This window comes from Aricia agestis, chromosome Z (genome assembly GCF_905147365.1).
Source record: "Aricia agestis chromosome Z, ilAriAges1.1, whole genome shotgun sequence".
Lineage (NCBI taxonomy): Eukaryota > Metazoa > Arthropoda > Insecta > Lepidoptera > Lycaenidae > Aricia > Aricia agestis.
Window position 1 is genome coordinate 31,081,068 of NC_056428.1, and position 18,933 is coordinate 31,100,000.

The following is an 18,933-nucleotide window of genomic DNA, read 5'->3' on the forward strand; positions in this document are numbered from 1 at the left end:
AATATATAATAAAGTAGGTATGATTAGTTCTGTTATAATAATGAAGTAAAAAATAAAGCGCCATCTGTTTTCATATATTAGAATTAAAATGTAAAAATATTTTCTGGATGGAATATAGGCCAACACAACACACTCGAACTCCTTAGAAATGCAGTAGGATTTCTATAAGATAAGATAGATTGATTATTATTATAGCAAGTGATAATATTATTAAACATAATATTCTAACGTATTAAAAACTATAAACAAAAACATAATAACTAATAAGTATGATTAGTTCTATGTTACAACGAAGTAAAAAAAAAGCGCCATCTGTTGAATCGTATTAGAACTAAAATGTTCATTGCATCGCGTCGATATATTTCTGGATTTTTTATAATATTATACATAAAATATATTTAAGATTTTTGAAATATTATTTTAATACACATCCAAGACCCAGGAACATTGAAAACTTTTTGTTCCGCCTGCGGGACTCGAACCCAGGACCCCCGGGATGAGCGCTGGCCACGCGCAATGCGAAGTAATTTTCATCGATATTTTCATGGAAATAAGATATTTTCCCACATCAAAATGTAGCCTATGTCCTTTCTCAGACTCTAGAATAACTGTGTACAAAATTTCATTGCAATCGGTTCAGTAGTTTTGGCGTGAAAGCGAGACAGACAGACAGACAGACAGACAGACAGACAGACAGAGATACTTTCGCATTATATATATATATATATATATATATAATATATATATATATATATATATATATATATATATATATATATATATATATATATATATATATATATATATATATATATATATATATATATATATATATATATATATATATATATATATATATATAAATATATATATATACTAAACCCCCTATATACTAATCTCGGAATCGGCTCCAACGATTTTCATGAAATTTAGTATATAGGGGGTTTCGGGGGCGATAGATCGATCTAGCTAGGAATCATTCTTAGAAAATGTCATTTTCATCGAATACCGAGCAAAGCTCGGTCGAATAGCTAGTATTACTTAATACAAACAAACGCACAATAACGATTTTTGGTAGATAACACAGACATAGATCAAGATAGATACCGCATATAGCTCTATTGGCCCGGGAGCTGTCAATCTCAAAAGTGCCTTCATAGTGTGGATGAAATTTTTTGATGAAAATAGATAGTTTAGAACTATAGCTACACGAAACGCTCGGTTTGCGTGGATTTGCAAAGCCGGAAGTACGTAAAAAAAAAATTGAAAAAATAATTAAATTTTTTTTGCCGACACCATGATTTTGCTGGGTATGGCGTAGGGATTGCAATCCGGATACTTTGAAATCCGGAATATCCGGATTTTTTGGGTCTTTGCAAAATCCGAATTTTTAATTCGGATTCGATTTCACAATCCTGATTTTCGGTTTTTTCGAATAGTAGATAAAATTATGAAATAGAAGCTTTTACTTAATATAAAATTAAATTAAATGTGTCGTGTAATATCTGACATACAAATTCACATTTGTTTAAAGGCGCTATCACAACTTTGCGTTGTCTACACGTACCTACTAAAGTCGGAATTTCGTATGTCTAATATTCCATTGTGTGGTTGTAATTACATTTCTTTACGTTTTTCATTTTATTTAAAAGAAATAAGGACATATTATAAATTATCATTGTTTACGTAACCAATGCTGATTTGTGATTATGTCTAATTAAATAAAGGAATATAGTAAGTTTATAATATAACGAAATGTTGATTCGTGTCTTCTACCTTTCGTATGCCAGCGATACGAAAGGCAGAAGACACTGTTGGCGGTCCACGGTGTGTCGAGGGACCGCCAACAGTGTCTTCTGCCTTTCGTATCGCCATGTCACTGATTGTCTCGATTTGGTTTGCTGAAAACTGACCCTTAAACTATAATGTTATGTGAAATCAAACATTAGCGGTCCCCCGACACACCTTGACAACAATTATGGACTAAAATATCACTTTACACTCAGGAATTATTTAAACTTAAAGCCAGTAAAATAAATTAATTCATTACTTTTAAAGTTGTTTGGCGGGGGTTTTTTTAATTTCTTAATTTTATTTTATTTCATGCTTTTTAAACTTGTGTTGGTTATAGTGCAGAATAATTCCTATCAACAGGATCATATTATATCCCAATGAATACCATCTAGGAATGTCCTTTTGGATGAGGCCGTTAATATGAGTCCAAACATGAAACCTCCGGTGATGCTGCAGCAGCAGCATGCAAAAATTTATTGGTTATCTACGTCTTACTAGTTGTCGCAATTAAAATGAGCCCAAACACGAAATCATTGCTCTAAGTTGGTGAGGAGTTGGGTATCCTATTGATTACCAGGTGATGCTGCAGCACCAGGTCAACTTTCCATTAATGTGTAAATATTCATAAACGTCACGAACCAGAATGCAATAAAGCCCACCAAACGACTGCAAGTTGCTAATCGGCCCTTCACGAACCAGATGAACCGCGATTTTTCAGCACGGAGCAGGCTGATCATGATGAACTATAGCTAAGAACACTCTCAATTAAGTCAGCTTTCAAACAAAAAAAACTAGATCAAAATCGGTCCACCCGTTTGGATGCTACGACAGACAGACAGACAGACCGACAGACAGACACGTCAAACTTATAACACCCCTCTTTTTTGTCGGGGGTTAAAAAAAGGATCAAAATGTTTTATTCCAATTACTAGAGTCAATTCCAATTCTCACTTTTTGCTATCAGATCCTCGTAGAGCTATAATTGGCCCAAGTACAGGTACTCGTTGACATAGTGAATTCCTTGCTCGTCTACCTCGACCCTACGTCTCGTACTGTAGATCATTGTTTGTGTCTTTGACCTATTTTTTGTAAGTTCCACCTCTAGGCTTGCAGATCTTGGAGCATAATTTGATGATGTGCGGCTGACGGATGTAGGCGCAAAAATTACGAAGTCATGGATAAAGCGGAGGTTGCTTAGGATTTTCTTGTTAACTAAAATTTAACATTTTTAAATACATAGTTAAAAAAATCAAGGTATTTAATTAAGTTGGTAATAATATTTTAAGTACCAGATACTGTTTCTCTTCCTTTTTAACACCCATGTGAAAATCGCTAAATTATGAAAAATGATAATTTTTTAAGACGTTTTTTATTTTGCACTTTTAAAATGAATGTTAAGTAAAGAAATAATAAGAAAATAACTCACATTTAAAGCTGTTTATCAAAAATATTCTAAAAATTACAAAAAATCCGGATAATCCGGATTTGAGGATGAAAAAAACCGAAAATCCGGATTTTGTTTAAAAATCCGTTTTTTGCAATAGTATGGAGATACTTTGAGTCCCGGGAAAGGACATAGGATAAGTACCGTACTTTTTATCCCGGGAAAATTTTCAGTTTCCGGCGATAAACTAATTTTGGCGCAGCGGAGTAGCGGGCGTCATCTAGTAAGTAATAGTAAGTATAACTTATTATTATTATTGATACACGTACAAAATTTTTAATTGAAGTATTATTGAGCAAATGAATTTTTTACAAAAAAAAACTATTGAGACCTCTTTTCGTAAGTCTGCCTGTTTGTATGTAATTATGTTATTAAATTCGATATGCCCAGATTAACGAATACCTAAACATGAAATCATAAATTATTGCTTCAAGATAACTCGTAAATTACTTGGGCGAAACGACACCCAGGTACCGTCCTCTAAAGGACATTACATTTTGTGACTCATATCCTGTGGATGATTAAATTTATCGACAGTTCTTTCTACGAAATAAAAGACATCTGTGTGTTGGGAGATTTTTTTTTATGAAATAAGGGGGCAAACGAGCAAACGGGTCACCTGATGGAAAGCAACTTCCGTCGCCCATGGACACCCGCAGCATCAGAAGAGCTACAAGTGCGTTGCCGGCCTTTTAAAAGGGAATAGGGTAATAGGGGAGGGTAGGGAAGAGAAGGGAAGGGAATAGTTGAGGGTAGGGAAGGAAATAGGGTAGGGGTTAGGGGATTGGGCCTCCGGTAAACTCACTCACTCGGCGAAACACAGCGCAAGCGCTGTTTCACGCCGGTTTTCTGTGAGAACGTGGTATTTATCCGGTCGAGCCGGCCCATTCGTGCCGAAGCATGGCTCTCCCACGTATAATAACCATGTATAATTAATTTTATATTCAGATTTTTGTCGCCTGTAGGTGTCTTTCTTTATAACTAGATATCGCCCAATGGTCGAAATTCGACTTCAAATAAAAAATTAAATTACTTATAAGTAAGTTTAAAATTTCAATTCAAATTCTATTGTCGAAATATTGACTTTAGATTCCGTACCGAAAGGGTAAGAACGGTACCCCATTACTAAGACTATCTTGTCTGTCCGTCTGTCTGTCGCCAGGCTGTAAGTCAAGAACCGCTATAGCTAGACTTCTGAAATTTTCACGGATTGTGTACTTATATCTGTTGCCGCTATAACATCAAATAATAAAAACAAAATAATATTACTTAATATTTAAGGGTACCCATACAAGTTACAACAAACGTGATTTTTTGGCCTTTTTTGCTCGATATCAATAATGGCAACAGGTAAGCACTATAAGTATGTGTATCAGGTGTAGGTACTTTAATAATTAATAATAATATTTAATCTCCATGCCAAATTTCATCAAAAAAAATTACTTAAATATGTAGTTTAGGCGAGAATCATAAAAGTTTATTGTGCGGGAACCGTATATTTTCCGGGATAAAAAGTACCCCTTGGGCTTTCCCGAGACTGAAAGTATTGCCATACCAAATTTCATCAAAATAGATTGAATAGTTTAGGCGATAATCATATATTGTTTGTGCGGGAACTGTACATTTTCCGGGACAAAATTAGTATTCCTTGTCCGTTCCCGAGACTCAAAGTATCTCCATACCAAATTCCATCAAAACAGATTGAATAGTTTACGCGCAAATCATAAAAGTATATTGTGCAGTAACCGTACATTTTTCCGGGACAAAATGTATCCTATGTTCTTTTTCGGGACTCAAAGTATCTTTATACCAAATTTTAGCAAAATAGGTCCAGCCGTTTACGCGTGATGTCGTGACCAGGCCAAATATTATAACGTTTCGCGTAGCTTTTGCCCGCGTAAATTAGATATTTCACAGACAAATTAGTCCACAAAAAAAAGCCTATGATCCTTCACGGGCTCTACTTCTTATCTGTGCCAAATAACAGAAAAATTGCTCCAGTAGTTCGTGAGATAAACCCTTTCAAATAATTTCCCCCGTTTTTTCCACATTTTCCTCTATTTCTTCGCTCCCATTAGTCTTAGCGTGATAAAATATAGCCTTTAGCCTTTCTGGATAAATGGGCTATCTAACACTGAAATATTTTTTTTAAATCGGACGAGTAGTTCCTGAGATTAGCGCGTTTAAATAAGCCATTTCAAATAATTTCTCCCGTTTTTTCCGCACTTTCCTATATTTCTTCGCTCCTATTATTCTTAGCGCGATAAAGTATAGCCTATAACCTTCGTCAATAATTAGGCTATCTAACACTGAAATATTTTTTCAAATCGGACCATTAGCTGTTCCTAAGATTAGCGCGTTCAAATAAGCCCTTTCAAATAATTTCCGCCCGTTTTTTCCACACTTTCCTCTATTTCTTCGCTCCTATTAGTATTAGCGTGATAAAATATGTATAGCCTATAGCCTTCCTCGATAAATAGGCTATCTAACACTGAAATAATTTTTCAAATCGGACCAGTAGTTCCTGAGATTAGCGCGTTCAAACAAACACACAAACAAACAAACTCTTTCCAATTATAATATTATAAGTATAGATAGTATAGATTTATATTTCTACACTGCACTCTACACTCTACAGTATGTATGTTGACGGACCTACGTCAGTTGGTCGAATTATGTCAATGCAATGAATTATGATCGTGAATCGTGATTCATGATCTGTCGGGCGTCCCGCGTCGGCTGGCTTTGACAGAACACGACCAAATTAGATAGATCCGTCCAAAGGTCCGTCAACTGCCTATGAATCAACTTCTATGATAGTACCTACGGTACTATATTCGAGACTTGAAACTCGAACGATGTCACAAATTCCTTTTTTCACAACCGAGCAACACCCTTCGGCCTACTCCATAGTCGAGCAAAAAAACAGTTCCACTTTACACGTGGGGGCACCCTCACAAGGGGATGAATTTTACGCCTTCCATTTTTGAACTTTGAAGAAAATGCACATACATACGTTTTGAAAATCTGGGTGAACTTTCTTATAAAAAAGGTCAAATTATGTGATAAGTAATATAAATGAAGAAAGAAGGGGCATATTTTTTCATTTAAACGAAGTCAAAAGTAACTCTTTCTGCGCTGCTATTTTTACACTGAACTTTGCTTAGCAGCTTCTAGGTGACACAAATACACCCAAAGCGCATTTAAAAAAAATGCATTTAAAGTCAGTCAATATATACAAAACATTATACGGTAGATAAGTATTTTAATACCTAGATAAACATTCTGCACTACATAAAAATCTCGATCACATACCTACTTAACAAAGTTAATATACCTAGCAGGTATATTAACTTTATGCATACCTATTATATTCTTCTTTAAACTTAAGCCGCTAACGGCTAACTATATATTTGATGGATGCAAAGATAAAGAGATAATAGACCGAGAGATGGTGACACACTCTTCTTGGTCATTAGTACCAGAGTTCTTCAAGGGTTAATTACGTAAAGGCAAAAAGGAAAATGATGGTCATAGCGTTCGCACCGGCGGCCACATATTTTTTCTTCGCTCCTATTAGTCTTAGCGTGATAAAATATAGCCTTCCTCGATAAATAGGCTATCTAACACTGAAAGAATTTTTTAAATCGGACCAGTAGTTCCTGGGATTAGCGCGTTCAAACAAACAATCAAACTCCGATTTATAATATTACTAGCTGTTGCCCGCGACTTCGTCCGCGTGGACTTCAGTTTATAGCGCGCGATGTCAACAAAATTGGTGTCAAAAGCTTTTATACGTGGGAGAGCCATGCTTCGGCACAAATGGGCCGGCTCGACCGGATAAATACCACGTTCTCACAGAAAACCGGCGTGAAACAGCGCTTGCGCTGTGTTTCGCCGAGTGAGTGAGTTTACCGGAGGCCCAATCCCCTAACCCCTACCCTATTCCCTTCCCTATCCTCAACTATTCCCTTCCCTTCCCCTCCCTACCCTCCCCTATTACCCTATTCCCTCTTAAAAGGTCGGCAACGCACTTGCAGCTCTTCTGATGCTGCGAGTGTCCATGGGCGACGGAAGTTGCTTTCCATCAGGTGACCCGTTTGCTCGTTTGCCCCCTTATTTCATAAAAAAAAAAAAAAAAAAAAAAAAAAAAAAAAAAAAAACCCTGGTACCCCTTAAATCAATACAGCTGTGCAGTGTGCAAACAATAAGTACTTCATTTTTGTATGTTAAACTTTATATATTATGCCAAATTTTAAAGCTTATTTAGCCCCCCAATTACACAACTTTACCCATAAACTATTTATCATTGATAGGTTTAGCCCCAATTTCACCTACGTCTGTTAGTGTTAACAGCTTGTTAAAATATCCTGTCTTCTCTTTCATTCATATGAAAAACAAAACAGCTAACGTGATACTAATTCGAGCATTAACTTTAACAGTCGTTGGTGAAATTTGGTCTTAAGGTTACGTCACTGCCTGCACAGATAAAGTACTGAGTTATTTAATACCGTAGAATAGATATAACAATCTAAAAAAATCGAGACTTAAATGTAGGATGATACCACCTCTTATAGAAAGACTTTTGAGCAAGCGTCAGCGCGATGTAGAAGACGCACGGCGCCATCTATTATGAATTTTTTGAACAAATTTACGACCCTTACAACCCTTTTTTCCAGAACAAATTTACGACCCTTACAACCCTTTTTTCCAGTAAAAAAGTAGCCTATGTCCTTTCTCAGGCTTTAGACTATCAGTATACAAAATTTCATTACAATCGGTTCGGTAGTTTTGGCGTTTGGCGTGAAAGCGAGACTGACAGACAGACAGACAGACAGAGATACTTTCGCATTCATAATATTAGTACAGATTATGTGCACACTGCACAGCTGTTTTTGGGTATTTTGATTAATTAAGGGCCGCGCTACACCGGAATGGCAGCGGCGAGGCAAGCACTTTCAGCGCTGCCATTCCGGTGTAGCGCGGCCCTAAGAGGGGTACCACTTACCAGGGTTATAAAAAGTTTTTAAATTTGACACAAATTTTGTTGACACCGCGCGCTATAAACTAAAGTCCACGCGGACGAAGTCGCGGGCAACAGCTAGTTATGAATAAAAACAATAATATATAATAAAGTAGGTACCGTATGATTAGTTCTGTTATAATAATGAAGTAAAAAATAAAGCGCCATCAGTTTTCATATATTAGAATTAAAATGTTTTCATATATTAGAATTAAATTGATATATTTTCTGGATGGAATATAGGCCACAACACAACACACTCGAACTCCTTAGAAATGCAGTAGGAGTTCTATAAGATAAGATAGATTGATTATTATTATAGCAAGTGATAATATTATTAAACATAATATTCTAACGTATTAAAAACTATAAACAAAAACATAATAACTAATAAGTATGATTAGTTTTATGTTCCAACGAAGTAAAAAAAAGCGCCATCTGTTGAATCGTATTAGAACTAAAATGTTCATTGCATCGCGTCGATATATTTCTGGATTTTTTATAATATTATACATAAAATATATTTAAGATTTTTGAAATATTATTTTAATACACATCCAAGACCCAGGAACATTGAAAACTTTTTGTTCCGCCTGCGGGACTCGAACCCAGGACCCCCGGGATGAGCGCTGGCCATGCGCAATGCGAATTCATTTTCATCGATATTTTCATGGAAATAAGATATTTTCCCACATCAAAATGTAGCCTATGTCCTTTCTCAGACTCTAGAATAACCGTGTACAAAATTTCATTGCAATCGGTTCAGTAGTTTTGGCGTGAAAGCGAGACAGACAGACAGACAGACAGACAGACAGAGATACTTTCGCATTTATAATATTAGTTTTTGGCGTGAAAGTGAGACAGACAGACAGACAGACAGACAGAGATACTTTCGCATTTATAATATTAGTATGGATTAGTATAGAAGTATAGATACATAAAATATATTTAAGTAAAAAATAAAACGCCATCTGTTGAATCGTATTAGAACTAAATTGCATCGATATATTTCTGGATTTTTTATAATATTATACATAAAATATATTTAAGATTTTTGAAATATTATTTTAATACACATCCAAGACCCAGGAACATTGAAAACTTGTTCCGCCTGCGGGACTCGAACCCAGGACCCCCGGGATGAGCGCTGGCCTGCGCAATGCGAATAAATTTTCATCGATATTTTCATGGAAATAAGATATTTTCCCACATCAAAATGTAGCCTATGTCCTTTCTCAGACTCTAGAATAACCGTGTACAAAATTTCATTGCAATCGGTTCAGTAGTTTTGGCGTGAAAGCGAGACAGACAGACAGACAGACAGACAGACAGACAGACAGACAGACAGAGATACTTTCGCATTTATAATATTAGTATAGATTAGTAGGTATTAAGGTAGGATTTAAGGCGCCGCGCCGGAATCTCCGATCCCTCCCCTTTTTGGATTTCGGTTAAAAATAGTAAATCGATCCTTAAAAAACTGTAATGTAATAGCTCTGGTAATAGCAAGCATTTCACAATTCATACAAAATTTATCCTGGATAGGTACATCCGCATGTTCGTGAATTTTAAGCTAGAAATCTTAGCACGCTAGAGGTTAAAGTGACTTTTTATTATGAAGCTTATCTGCCAGAAACAACTCCCGCCTCCCCTTAGGGAGGCAAGATCTTGAGACTAGTTGGCTTCACACTTCCCGTGGAGGCGCCCCGTCCTCCTTTCTTAGGAGGGCGAGCCGCGAGAGCCAAAAACTGGTGGGACGGGTTTCAGGCTTCATTTTTTTAGGTTTTATCAGTCTGTTTGTAAATCAGTCACAAGGTAAGACGAGCAGTCTTTGTATGCACGTACATACTCTCGTATCTAGTAGACTCCTTTGTATGGAGAATGCATTACGTAGGTAAGTATGATTTTAGCTACTTCAGAGCTTTTCCTTTAAAGGCTTTAGAACATATTTTATAGAAGATTATAGATTGACAGGTGGTAAACCACCTGTCAATTTATAATCTACTATAAAATATGTTCTATTTTTATTAAAACATAAATGTTTTAATGGAAAATACATGCTTACTTAATATTAAAGTACTAGGGCATGAAAATAAGAATTTTATCTGCGAAAAATCACGAAAGTGGTAACTGGTAGCTAACAGAGATAGAAAGGATTTAATACTTTGATTTGATGGTCCTAAAATATGGCCGAAATACTTTACACTACTACATGGCAAAATATCGTTTGCCGGGACAGCTAGTAGTTATAAAAATTAGAGTAACATTGTCCTACAAATAGAGCAATCCATATTTTAGGATCAAATCAAAGTACATTAAATCGTTTCTATCTCTGTTAGCTACCACTTTTGAGATTTTTCGCAGTTAAATTGTTGTTTGCCTTATCAAAATGAAGCTACTCACAAAAAATTAGCTTGATAGTAGATAATAAACAAAAATGTTGTAGGGGAACCTGTACTATAATGAAAATAAATTTAAACGAATGGAGAATTATATAAGTGCAAAAATGCTTACAAATCATAGAAATAAATCTTGATTAATTTCTGTGTTACCTACAAATAATTTTTTACGTATGAAATTAACATTCACAGTCCACTTAGATACAAAAACAAAATCTAGTCCCTCAAGTCCACTCCAATATATTTTATTGAAAAGTATTTATTTATTATTATAAGGATTATTATTTTATTAAGTAATTTTATATGCTTCTATGCAGCTTATTTTTCTATTAATTTTTCAGTGCCAATGCATCCTTTTGGATGCATGGACTCCACGGTAAAATTTTCGTATCCGTTTAGATACCGTGGTATGTGAGTGTTAAACATTCAATTTATGCTTACCGTGGATGTATAATAATATCAATATCCTGATTATTGATTGATAGTCGGGTAAAAATGGAAATAATAGAAAGGGTAAAATTGTTCGGTAAGCAGTTGTTAGAAGAGAGTAGGTAAATAAGGCATTTTTTAAATAAAAACACAATCGTATAAGTATCAATAGTTTATTACAGAAATTATAGCCAAGCTTACACTTGCATATCTAATTCGATTAAAAAAAATTATAACTGCCTAAGTTTAATAATAACCCACCTTGCAAGGGCAATTAGATATTGATTCAACGGTTAAACAAAACCTTAGTATAGCGATAATCATCTATACTTACTCAAAACAAACACGAAATGCTATCTGAAAAGTGCCCCTGCAATAGGGCTTATAATATATAAAAAAATCTTATAAATAAATCTAAGATCACTATGAATTACAATGATTAGGCTATGATTGGTGTTACTACATTTCAACTATCCCATTTTCATCAGTTTAAAAGATAATAATAATAATTAACTCTACATCAACTCGCGTAAGCAATTTTACACACTAAGTTTTATTTAGGTATGAATATGGCTTTCTTATACAATCACGTGTAAAAAATCTCCCTTCCTTATCCGCCCTTTCGTTCGTGTAAAAGATTTTTTTGTATAAAAAGATGTCATCTTAATTATAATAATTGCGATCCTCGACTATAATATGAATGCTACAGAAAGAGGACAAGGAAGGCTCTTTACTAAACTATTGGAGATAAATATAATATTACAAAGGATCCAATGTACGAATAAGTCTTATATCCTTCTACGGGAGGCGTATTTATTGCTTTAGGCTTACTGATTATTATCGAAGACAATTCACACATGACTTTAGATGACACGTACATTTACAACATTAGCATACAGTGCTAGTCTAGGCCGAATGTGACCTCTGTTACCGGGTTATCAGTTATTACGTCATCTACGGAGGGGTGAAGAGTTAGAATTATTTTGAAGCAATAATATCAACGTTGTATGGCGTTTATTCTACTGTTTCTAATTATTGGAGCACTACCAAACTAAAACTCAACTCCGAGAGTTCTCATTTAAATCAATGATTTTCGAGACTGTGAATCAAGTATCCATTATATTTTAACAGGGACCACATTACGTTTTAGACTAGCTAAATAATAATAAAAATTTTGCGACATAAAAACATCACATTGGCTATTTAAATATAATGTAAATTTTTAAATATTACTGTATATATCATTACTATTTAAACACCAAAAAAATCAAACAACACTGATTTCTACATTATAAAAAAATTGTGGACATCAAAATATTGTATAGAACACGTTACCATTCTACCGTCTAAAAAGTAGAAGTTAATTCTCATTTTAAATTACTCTAACTATTATAACGAAGATTGTAAATAATGTATTAAAATTATCGATATACCTATTTTTTTTTTTCTTACAAGAGTATCGGATATGGGTGTTGGTGTTATAAGTGTCGAAGGTACGTTGTGTACGTCTATGTACTATGAACGCGGAATATCACTTATTGAATTATAAAATAACTCTTAACCATTTAAAATATTTTGTATCAAAAAAGTAACATAGTCAAAAAATTAAATAAAATGCAACATAGCTGTCAAGTACTTTATCAACATGAAAATAAAACGGGTTTTGTAGTAAAGCAAAAAATAAATAAAGTGCCTAATGGGTTAGGTACATGTCATGAATATGATTAGAGGTTAAATAATAACAAAATTGCAGTAAAAGTTATTATAATGAAAATAATCGCACCCAAAAGGGTGGCAGCAAGTGTGCCATGTTTGTGAAAGAAGCGAAAAAAAAATGAGAACGTCATCTTGCCTATCCACGCACATTTTATTGATTAACTTGTGGTCAATTAACAAAATGTGGCTGTAGCTAAAACGTTATAAATTATCCAACATTGTAAACTTTCAGTTATAAAAGGTTTAAAATGGGATTTTGTAACTTATTTTCCACTTTAAATTTATAATACACTTAAGTATTTGATAGAGAGCTAATATATTATTTTCTGGGGGGTAGGGATTCTAATAAGAAAACGTAAGTTTTGAAGAATGGAAGACAATAATTAGAAGAGACAATAATAATTTCAGTTTAAGAAGTACTTACTCAAAACTGAGATTAAGCTACACATGCTTTTTTCATATATAATCTAAAGTGAAGAAAAGCTCAAATGCGCGGATACTGTATTTGTAACAAGAAAGGAGAATATTAGCAACAAAATTGATGAAAAGCTATAGAATAGAATTATAGATGTACACGTCAAACGTTATATGTACCTATTTCAATTCTAAATCAACAAATAATGGCACAAAATCTATGACGAATAATTACTGATGTTATTCCAACCTTTAAAACTTTGTACTTATAAACTGATGTGTGAATATCAAAAATATTTATAAATGCAGCTGAGATTGCTCAAGAAAAGATAACAATAATGCAAAAGAAAATAGAGCCATGTTAATTTTCTAATGTCATGCCTTCCCTTTTGGAAAGTATGACAATAGTCCGTATGACGAAAAACTTTTCAACGAAAAATTCGAAAGCAAGCTGCCACAAATACTCGTTAGATGAAAAGAGCGGACTTTAAAATTATACCCATATTTTTAAGACAAGAATGAAGATACTGCTACACAATTTATAAAAAAGAACTAAGAATAGTACAAATTCGTATTTTTTATACTATAAATATTCTGTTTTCAATTGCAAAACTATTAGGTTCATGAAAAAACAAAGCAGATACAGCAGATTAACTTTAAAGATTGTGAGCGTAAGTTAAATTTAAATTAGAATTATGATTTAATATTACAGGGTTGCTAGCTACAAAGTTGCTAGTTATTAATTTATAATTTTTTGTCATATCCGGGAAGATTACAATAATATTTAATTCAATATAAGGATTAATGCATCCTACATAAATTATTATTAACAATTAATTGCAATAAAACCTTCTAATGATTTTACTGAGCACTGACAAAAAAGTGAAGAAATTAAAAGTGGCAACATCGTAGTGTCATCCCTTTCAAATCAATCTAAGAAAAAAGGGATGATACTACGATGTTGCCACTTTTTAATTTCTTCACTTTTTTGACGGACTATACACAACTTCTTGTCTGTAACGTGACTTTTCCAGTGCAATTAGACAAAGACTACTAGACCTTGTATAGTTCGCTGTTTAAATATAATGCTGTTGGTTTTTGCTTTCTATATTTACATTCGCGTATGTTATGTAAATTGTTTAAAAAAAACATAAGTTTAAAAATAAAATTAAGTGATATTATCCCAAAAAAACATAAAATAGAGGAAATCATCATGTGAAAATGTTATTGTAACCTTCCATAGCAAAAATCTGTGGGTAAATAAGTTAGTTCTTTTAAAAAATTCTGGCAGTGTAGGTCAATATTGTTATTATGAAGAAAAACTTATTAATTGCACAATACTGTTAAATAATAATTCTTAAAATATGTCAACTTATTATAAACATATAAAAGTAGAAAAAAATCGCAGTGGCAATACCTAAATGTTAAAATATGTGTAGGTAAGAGTAAATTATAAAAGTCGCATGGCATTCAATATAGTAGACAAATATAGGTTAAGAATATAAGCACAAAACTTACAAACTATATTGGCAGTATTTCATACTTATTTCTAATGTTTAGCTAGAAATTCATACTGAAAACTAATGCATGTACTATAGAGCAAATATCTTGAATGTAAATAAACTGGGCAGACAAAATGGACCTTTCAAGCTCATTTTGATCATCATTCAAGATTTAGGCCCACTATACAGAATTTGACAAGATTGGCAATTAAACTGAAAAATTTGTATCAAAAATTCTTTTGAATTAATAAATTATACTCTTCTTTAATGCTTATTACACAGCCATGATAACGCAAAATATTAATATTTAAATTATTATAACAAACTTGAAATTTCAATGGACAACTTAAAATATTAAAGCAAGAATTTACACTAAAATTAAGATATCCCACAAGCAGTGTTGCCAACTTAGTGGAATTTCCACTAGATCTGGTGGTTTAGACGTACCTTTCGGCGGTAAAAATTTGGTTTTAGTGGCTAGTGGATTTCTTAGTGGATTAGATTATTTATGTTAGTGGTATCTTCGACGTTAAACCACTACTTTTTTTTATTATGTTTCTAACCCTTGAAGACGCACACTGGAAACTTAATTCTATTATTATTATCTTTATTCGTTTTGCTGCATTCTAACGCTGATATAGAGCGATTATTTAGCATGATGAATGTTGTCAAGACTTAACAGAGAAACCGGATGAAGTTTGATCGCCTTTCTTTCGTGCAAGATTAGCATGCGAAGGCAAATGCTGTAATAACAACTTAATACCAAATACCGTATAACAAAAATTAGAACTAAAGAAATTTATTCTTCACAAACTGAACAAGTAAATGACAATGATTCCTCTAAAGACGTTCATCTTTACTCTTTAGTTAAGTACCTATCTTATACATAGGTACAAAGGTAACTAAAGCTTTCCTTTTTGTAGTAACAAAAATATACTATAATAATTTCATAATAATAATGACATTGTTGTTGTATTATTTTCAAATTATATTCAGATAGGTTGTTGTTGTCTTTACGTTATTTAGTGGAATTCTGGTGGTTTGAGAGGCCATTTAGGTTTTAGCGGTTTCTGGTGGTTTACACTGCTGAATTTGGTGGGTTAGTAAAAAAAAAGTTGGCAACACTGCCCACAAGTGTGAGGTGAATTCAGCCTTATATACAAGAGTACTGTATAAATAGTACCTAATACAAAAAATTATACAGTGTCATGAAAGAAACTTAATGTGGCAAGTTTAATTAAGTACTTTGATCACAAAACAGTACACAATTGTTAAAATTGAACATTGTATACTTAGTAATTTGATATTTAAAATTTAATACTTTAAATAACATAATGATATTAAAATTATTAGAGCAAATTTAGCTACCTACAATTTATAGTCTAAATTATGATGACAAATGTTAGTCGGAATGTTGCTAAATTACAGAATAAACTTTCCTTGTATTATATTATTTATCAGAAAATTTAAATACAATAATATAAATTAAAGCAACTGGATGTTGTTGTAAAATAGCCATGGATTTCTTACCACCTTATTATCAAAACAATTTACATTAGCTTATATAAGATATTACCTAAAATTTACTTGAGAAACAAACTATCATAAAATTTTTAGAAATAAATATATATAAATACAATTTATAAACATTAGAATATTTTAGAAATGCTGGTTACAATGTAATAAATTAATCATGGCTTTTTGTTCGTTGTATACATAAAGACGGTATGTAAAGCTGTGTTTGGAACAAATGAATTATAGTTCTATAAAACATTTTAGGCCTTTCTCATATTTTCACAGATACCAGTAGACTATTTGTATATCAAGCTAGCTGCCTCCAAATCAAATTAACACATTATGTTAACAATGTTAAAATTATTAGCTAGCTGTGATGAATATCTTAATAGCTATAAAGATGTCTCTGTGATTTAATCTTAATGCTATTTCTATGAGAGTTCCTTTAGAAAAATATACAAAATGCATCCTTTGTTACATATTATAAATCACTGATTTGCATCACTTTTATGGAGATCAAAGTCCTATGGTTTTCTTTAAAATAGTCACATTCACTAACACTGCTCTAAGCACATTCATTAAACAAGAAAACCATATGGCCCACTGACACGTATTTGGGCACGCATGCTTTGAACACTATTCATAATCTTTTTTTGATGTCCAACTAATGTAACCCCTAAGGAAGCTAATTGGTGAACTGTTAGATCAACCACAGCATTCATATCTGTTATGCCAGCTGCCCTGAACTTCTCAACGTAGCGGGACATTTTTATGCATTCAAGCCACTCTTCTACTGAAGAAAACTGAACCATGTCAGGTGTATCACCAGCAAGAGGATCAGCAGAACGATTCTGCGCTATTTTTCTCAAAGTATCTGGACAGCGGAAGAGCTTATCTAAAGTCTTTACAATACTTGCAAATGTTGGCCTGTGTGTACGTTCCTTTTGCCAACAGTCCAGCATAAGCTGATACACAGCTTCTGGGCAGTCCATTGGAGCTGGGAGGCGATAACCTTTCTCGATAGATTTAATAACATCTTGATTACTCCAGTTCCAGTAAGGACGCTCCCCAAAGCTCATTACCTCCCAACATACTATACCCATAGACCAAACGTCACTAGCAGAAGTAAATTTTCTAAAAGCGATAGCTTCCGGAGCTGTCCATCGCACTGGAATTTTACCACCGCGAGTTGTATATGCGCCATCAGCGGCTGATTCTATTTCACGAGATAATCCAAAATCTGCTATTTTACATACAAGTGATGTATTCACAAGAACATTACGAGCTGCCAGATCTCGATGAATATAATTCATTTCAGACAAATACTGCATACCAGTTGCAATTCCACGTAACATACTTACCAACTGCAAAACACGGAATTTTCCGTCGTTTACACGTAAAAATGTGTCTAAGGAACCATTCTCCATGAACTCAGTAATAATCATAATTGGATTGCATTTTGTTACAACACCTTGTAAGAATATAACATTAGGATGTTCAAATTGACCCATTATCGATGCTTCAGCTAGGAAGTCTCGCCGAGCTCTTTCTGTAGATCCTGGTTTTAGAGTTTTTATAGCCACATCTATTTCTTGGCCACAACTGGAAGGTAACTTCAACTTGCCACGGCAAACGTCGCCGAATTCTCCACCACCTATAATAGCTTCAATAGTAATACAAGAAGCATCTATTTCACGAGCAAATTCTCTAACTGCTTGGTTAGGGTCTTCATAAGTATGGGGATCAATATAGGTTCTTGATCCTGTGCCAGCAAAAAGAGGAGTTGTTGCATTACTACTGGTTTTTGTTGGTCGATCTGGTCCGGTGTATACCTCTCCATTGCGATAGTTCAATGCATTGCAATCATTTGGCTGCTTTTTGTCACACTCATCGTCAGCACGTGAACGTAAAAATAGTACTGTAGCAATTATAGCAATAACAGATAATACTACCACAGCAACCATGACTCCAGCAACTAGACGGACTTGAGCTCCTTCCTCTTCACCAATAAAAGTAGTTTCAAGAACAGAACCTGTTCTAGCATACACAACACTGCTTAATTCACCCCACCCTCTTTTCATTTTGGCTCTTACACGGATTGCATATTCTGTATCCCTTTTTAGGCCTGTAATTACAGCATGGGGTTCTGTAGTTCTTTTAGTAGTAGAATTTGCACCTTTATCCAAATTATCTTTAGGAAAACATTTTATTTCATAGCTTTCAATTATATCATCTGGATCATTGGGATCTACAGGTGGAGCATTCCAAGATAAAGAAATCTTGTCACTTTCAACACTCAAAACTTTCAAATTTGAAACAACACTAACAACAGACGCTTCAGTGACTGCTGTAATCTCAATTTTCTTTGGTGGTTCACCTGTTAACTCGGTTACACCATTAAGAGCAAAAACTTGGAATTTGTATTCTGTAACAGGGTCCAGTCTGGATATGGAAACACTTGTCATATTCAAATCTGTGGCTGCAGGTCTATACTCTACATTTGGACCACAATTTAGGCAATGAACTTTATATGTAACATCAGATCTGCCTCCAGTCTTTTGAGGTGGTTGCCATGCTAGAGATATAGAAAATTGATCAGTAAAAGTAACAGTAATATTTTCTGGTGCTGATGGTGGTTGTGTACAAGGTACATTCTTTGGGTCCTTCTTAGCCCTAAAGAAACCAGGAACACATTTA

The 18,933-nt window shown here is 33.8% G+C and overlaps 1 protein-coding gene across 1 annotated transcript in view; it reads right to left on the reverse strand.

The window, feature by feature from the left end:
* Positions 1-16,380: 16,380 nt before the first annotated feature.
* LOC121738945 (ephrin type-B receptor 1-B) overlaps positions 16,381-18,933 on the reverse strand; it is a 3,861-nt gene continuing 1,308 nt past the window's right edge. The window contains exon 1 of the mRNA XM_042131228.1: positions 16,381-18,933. This exon is cut by the window's right edge and continues 1,308 nt beyond it. Coding sequence (XP_041987162.1) covers positions 16,815-18,933 — 2,119 coding nt within the window. The 3' untranslated portion in view covers positions 16,381-16,814.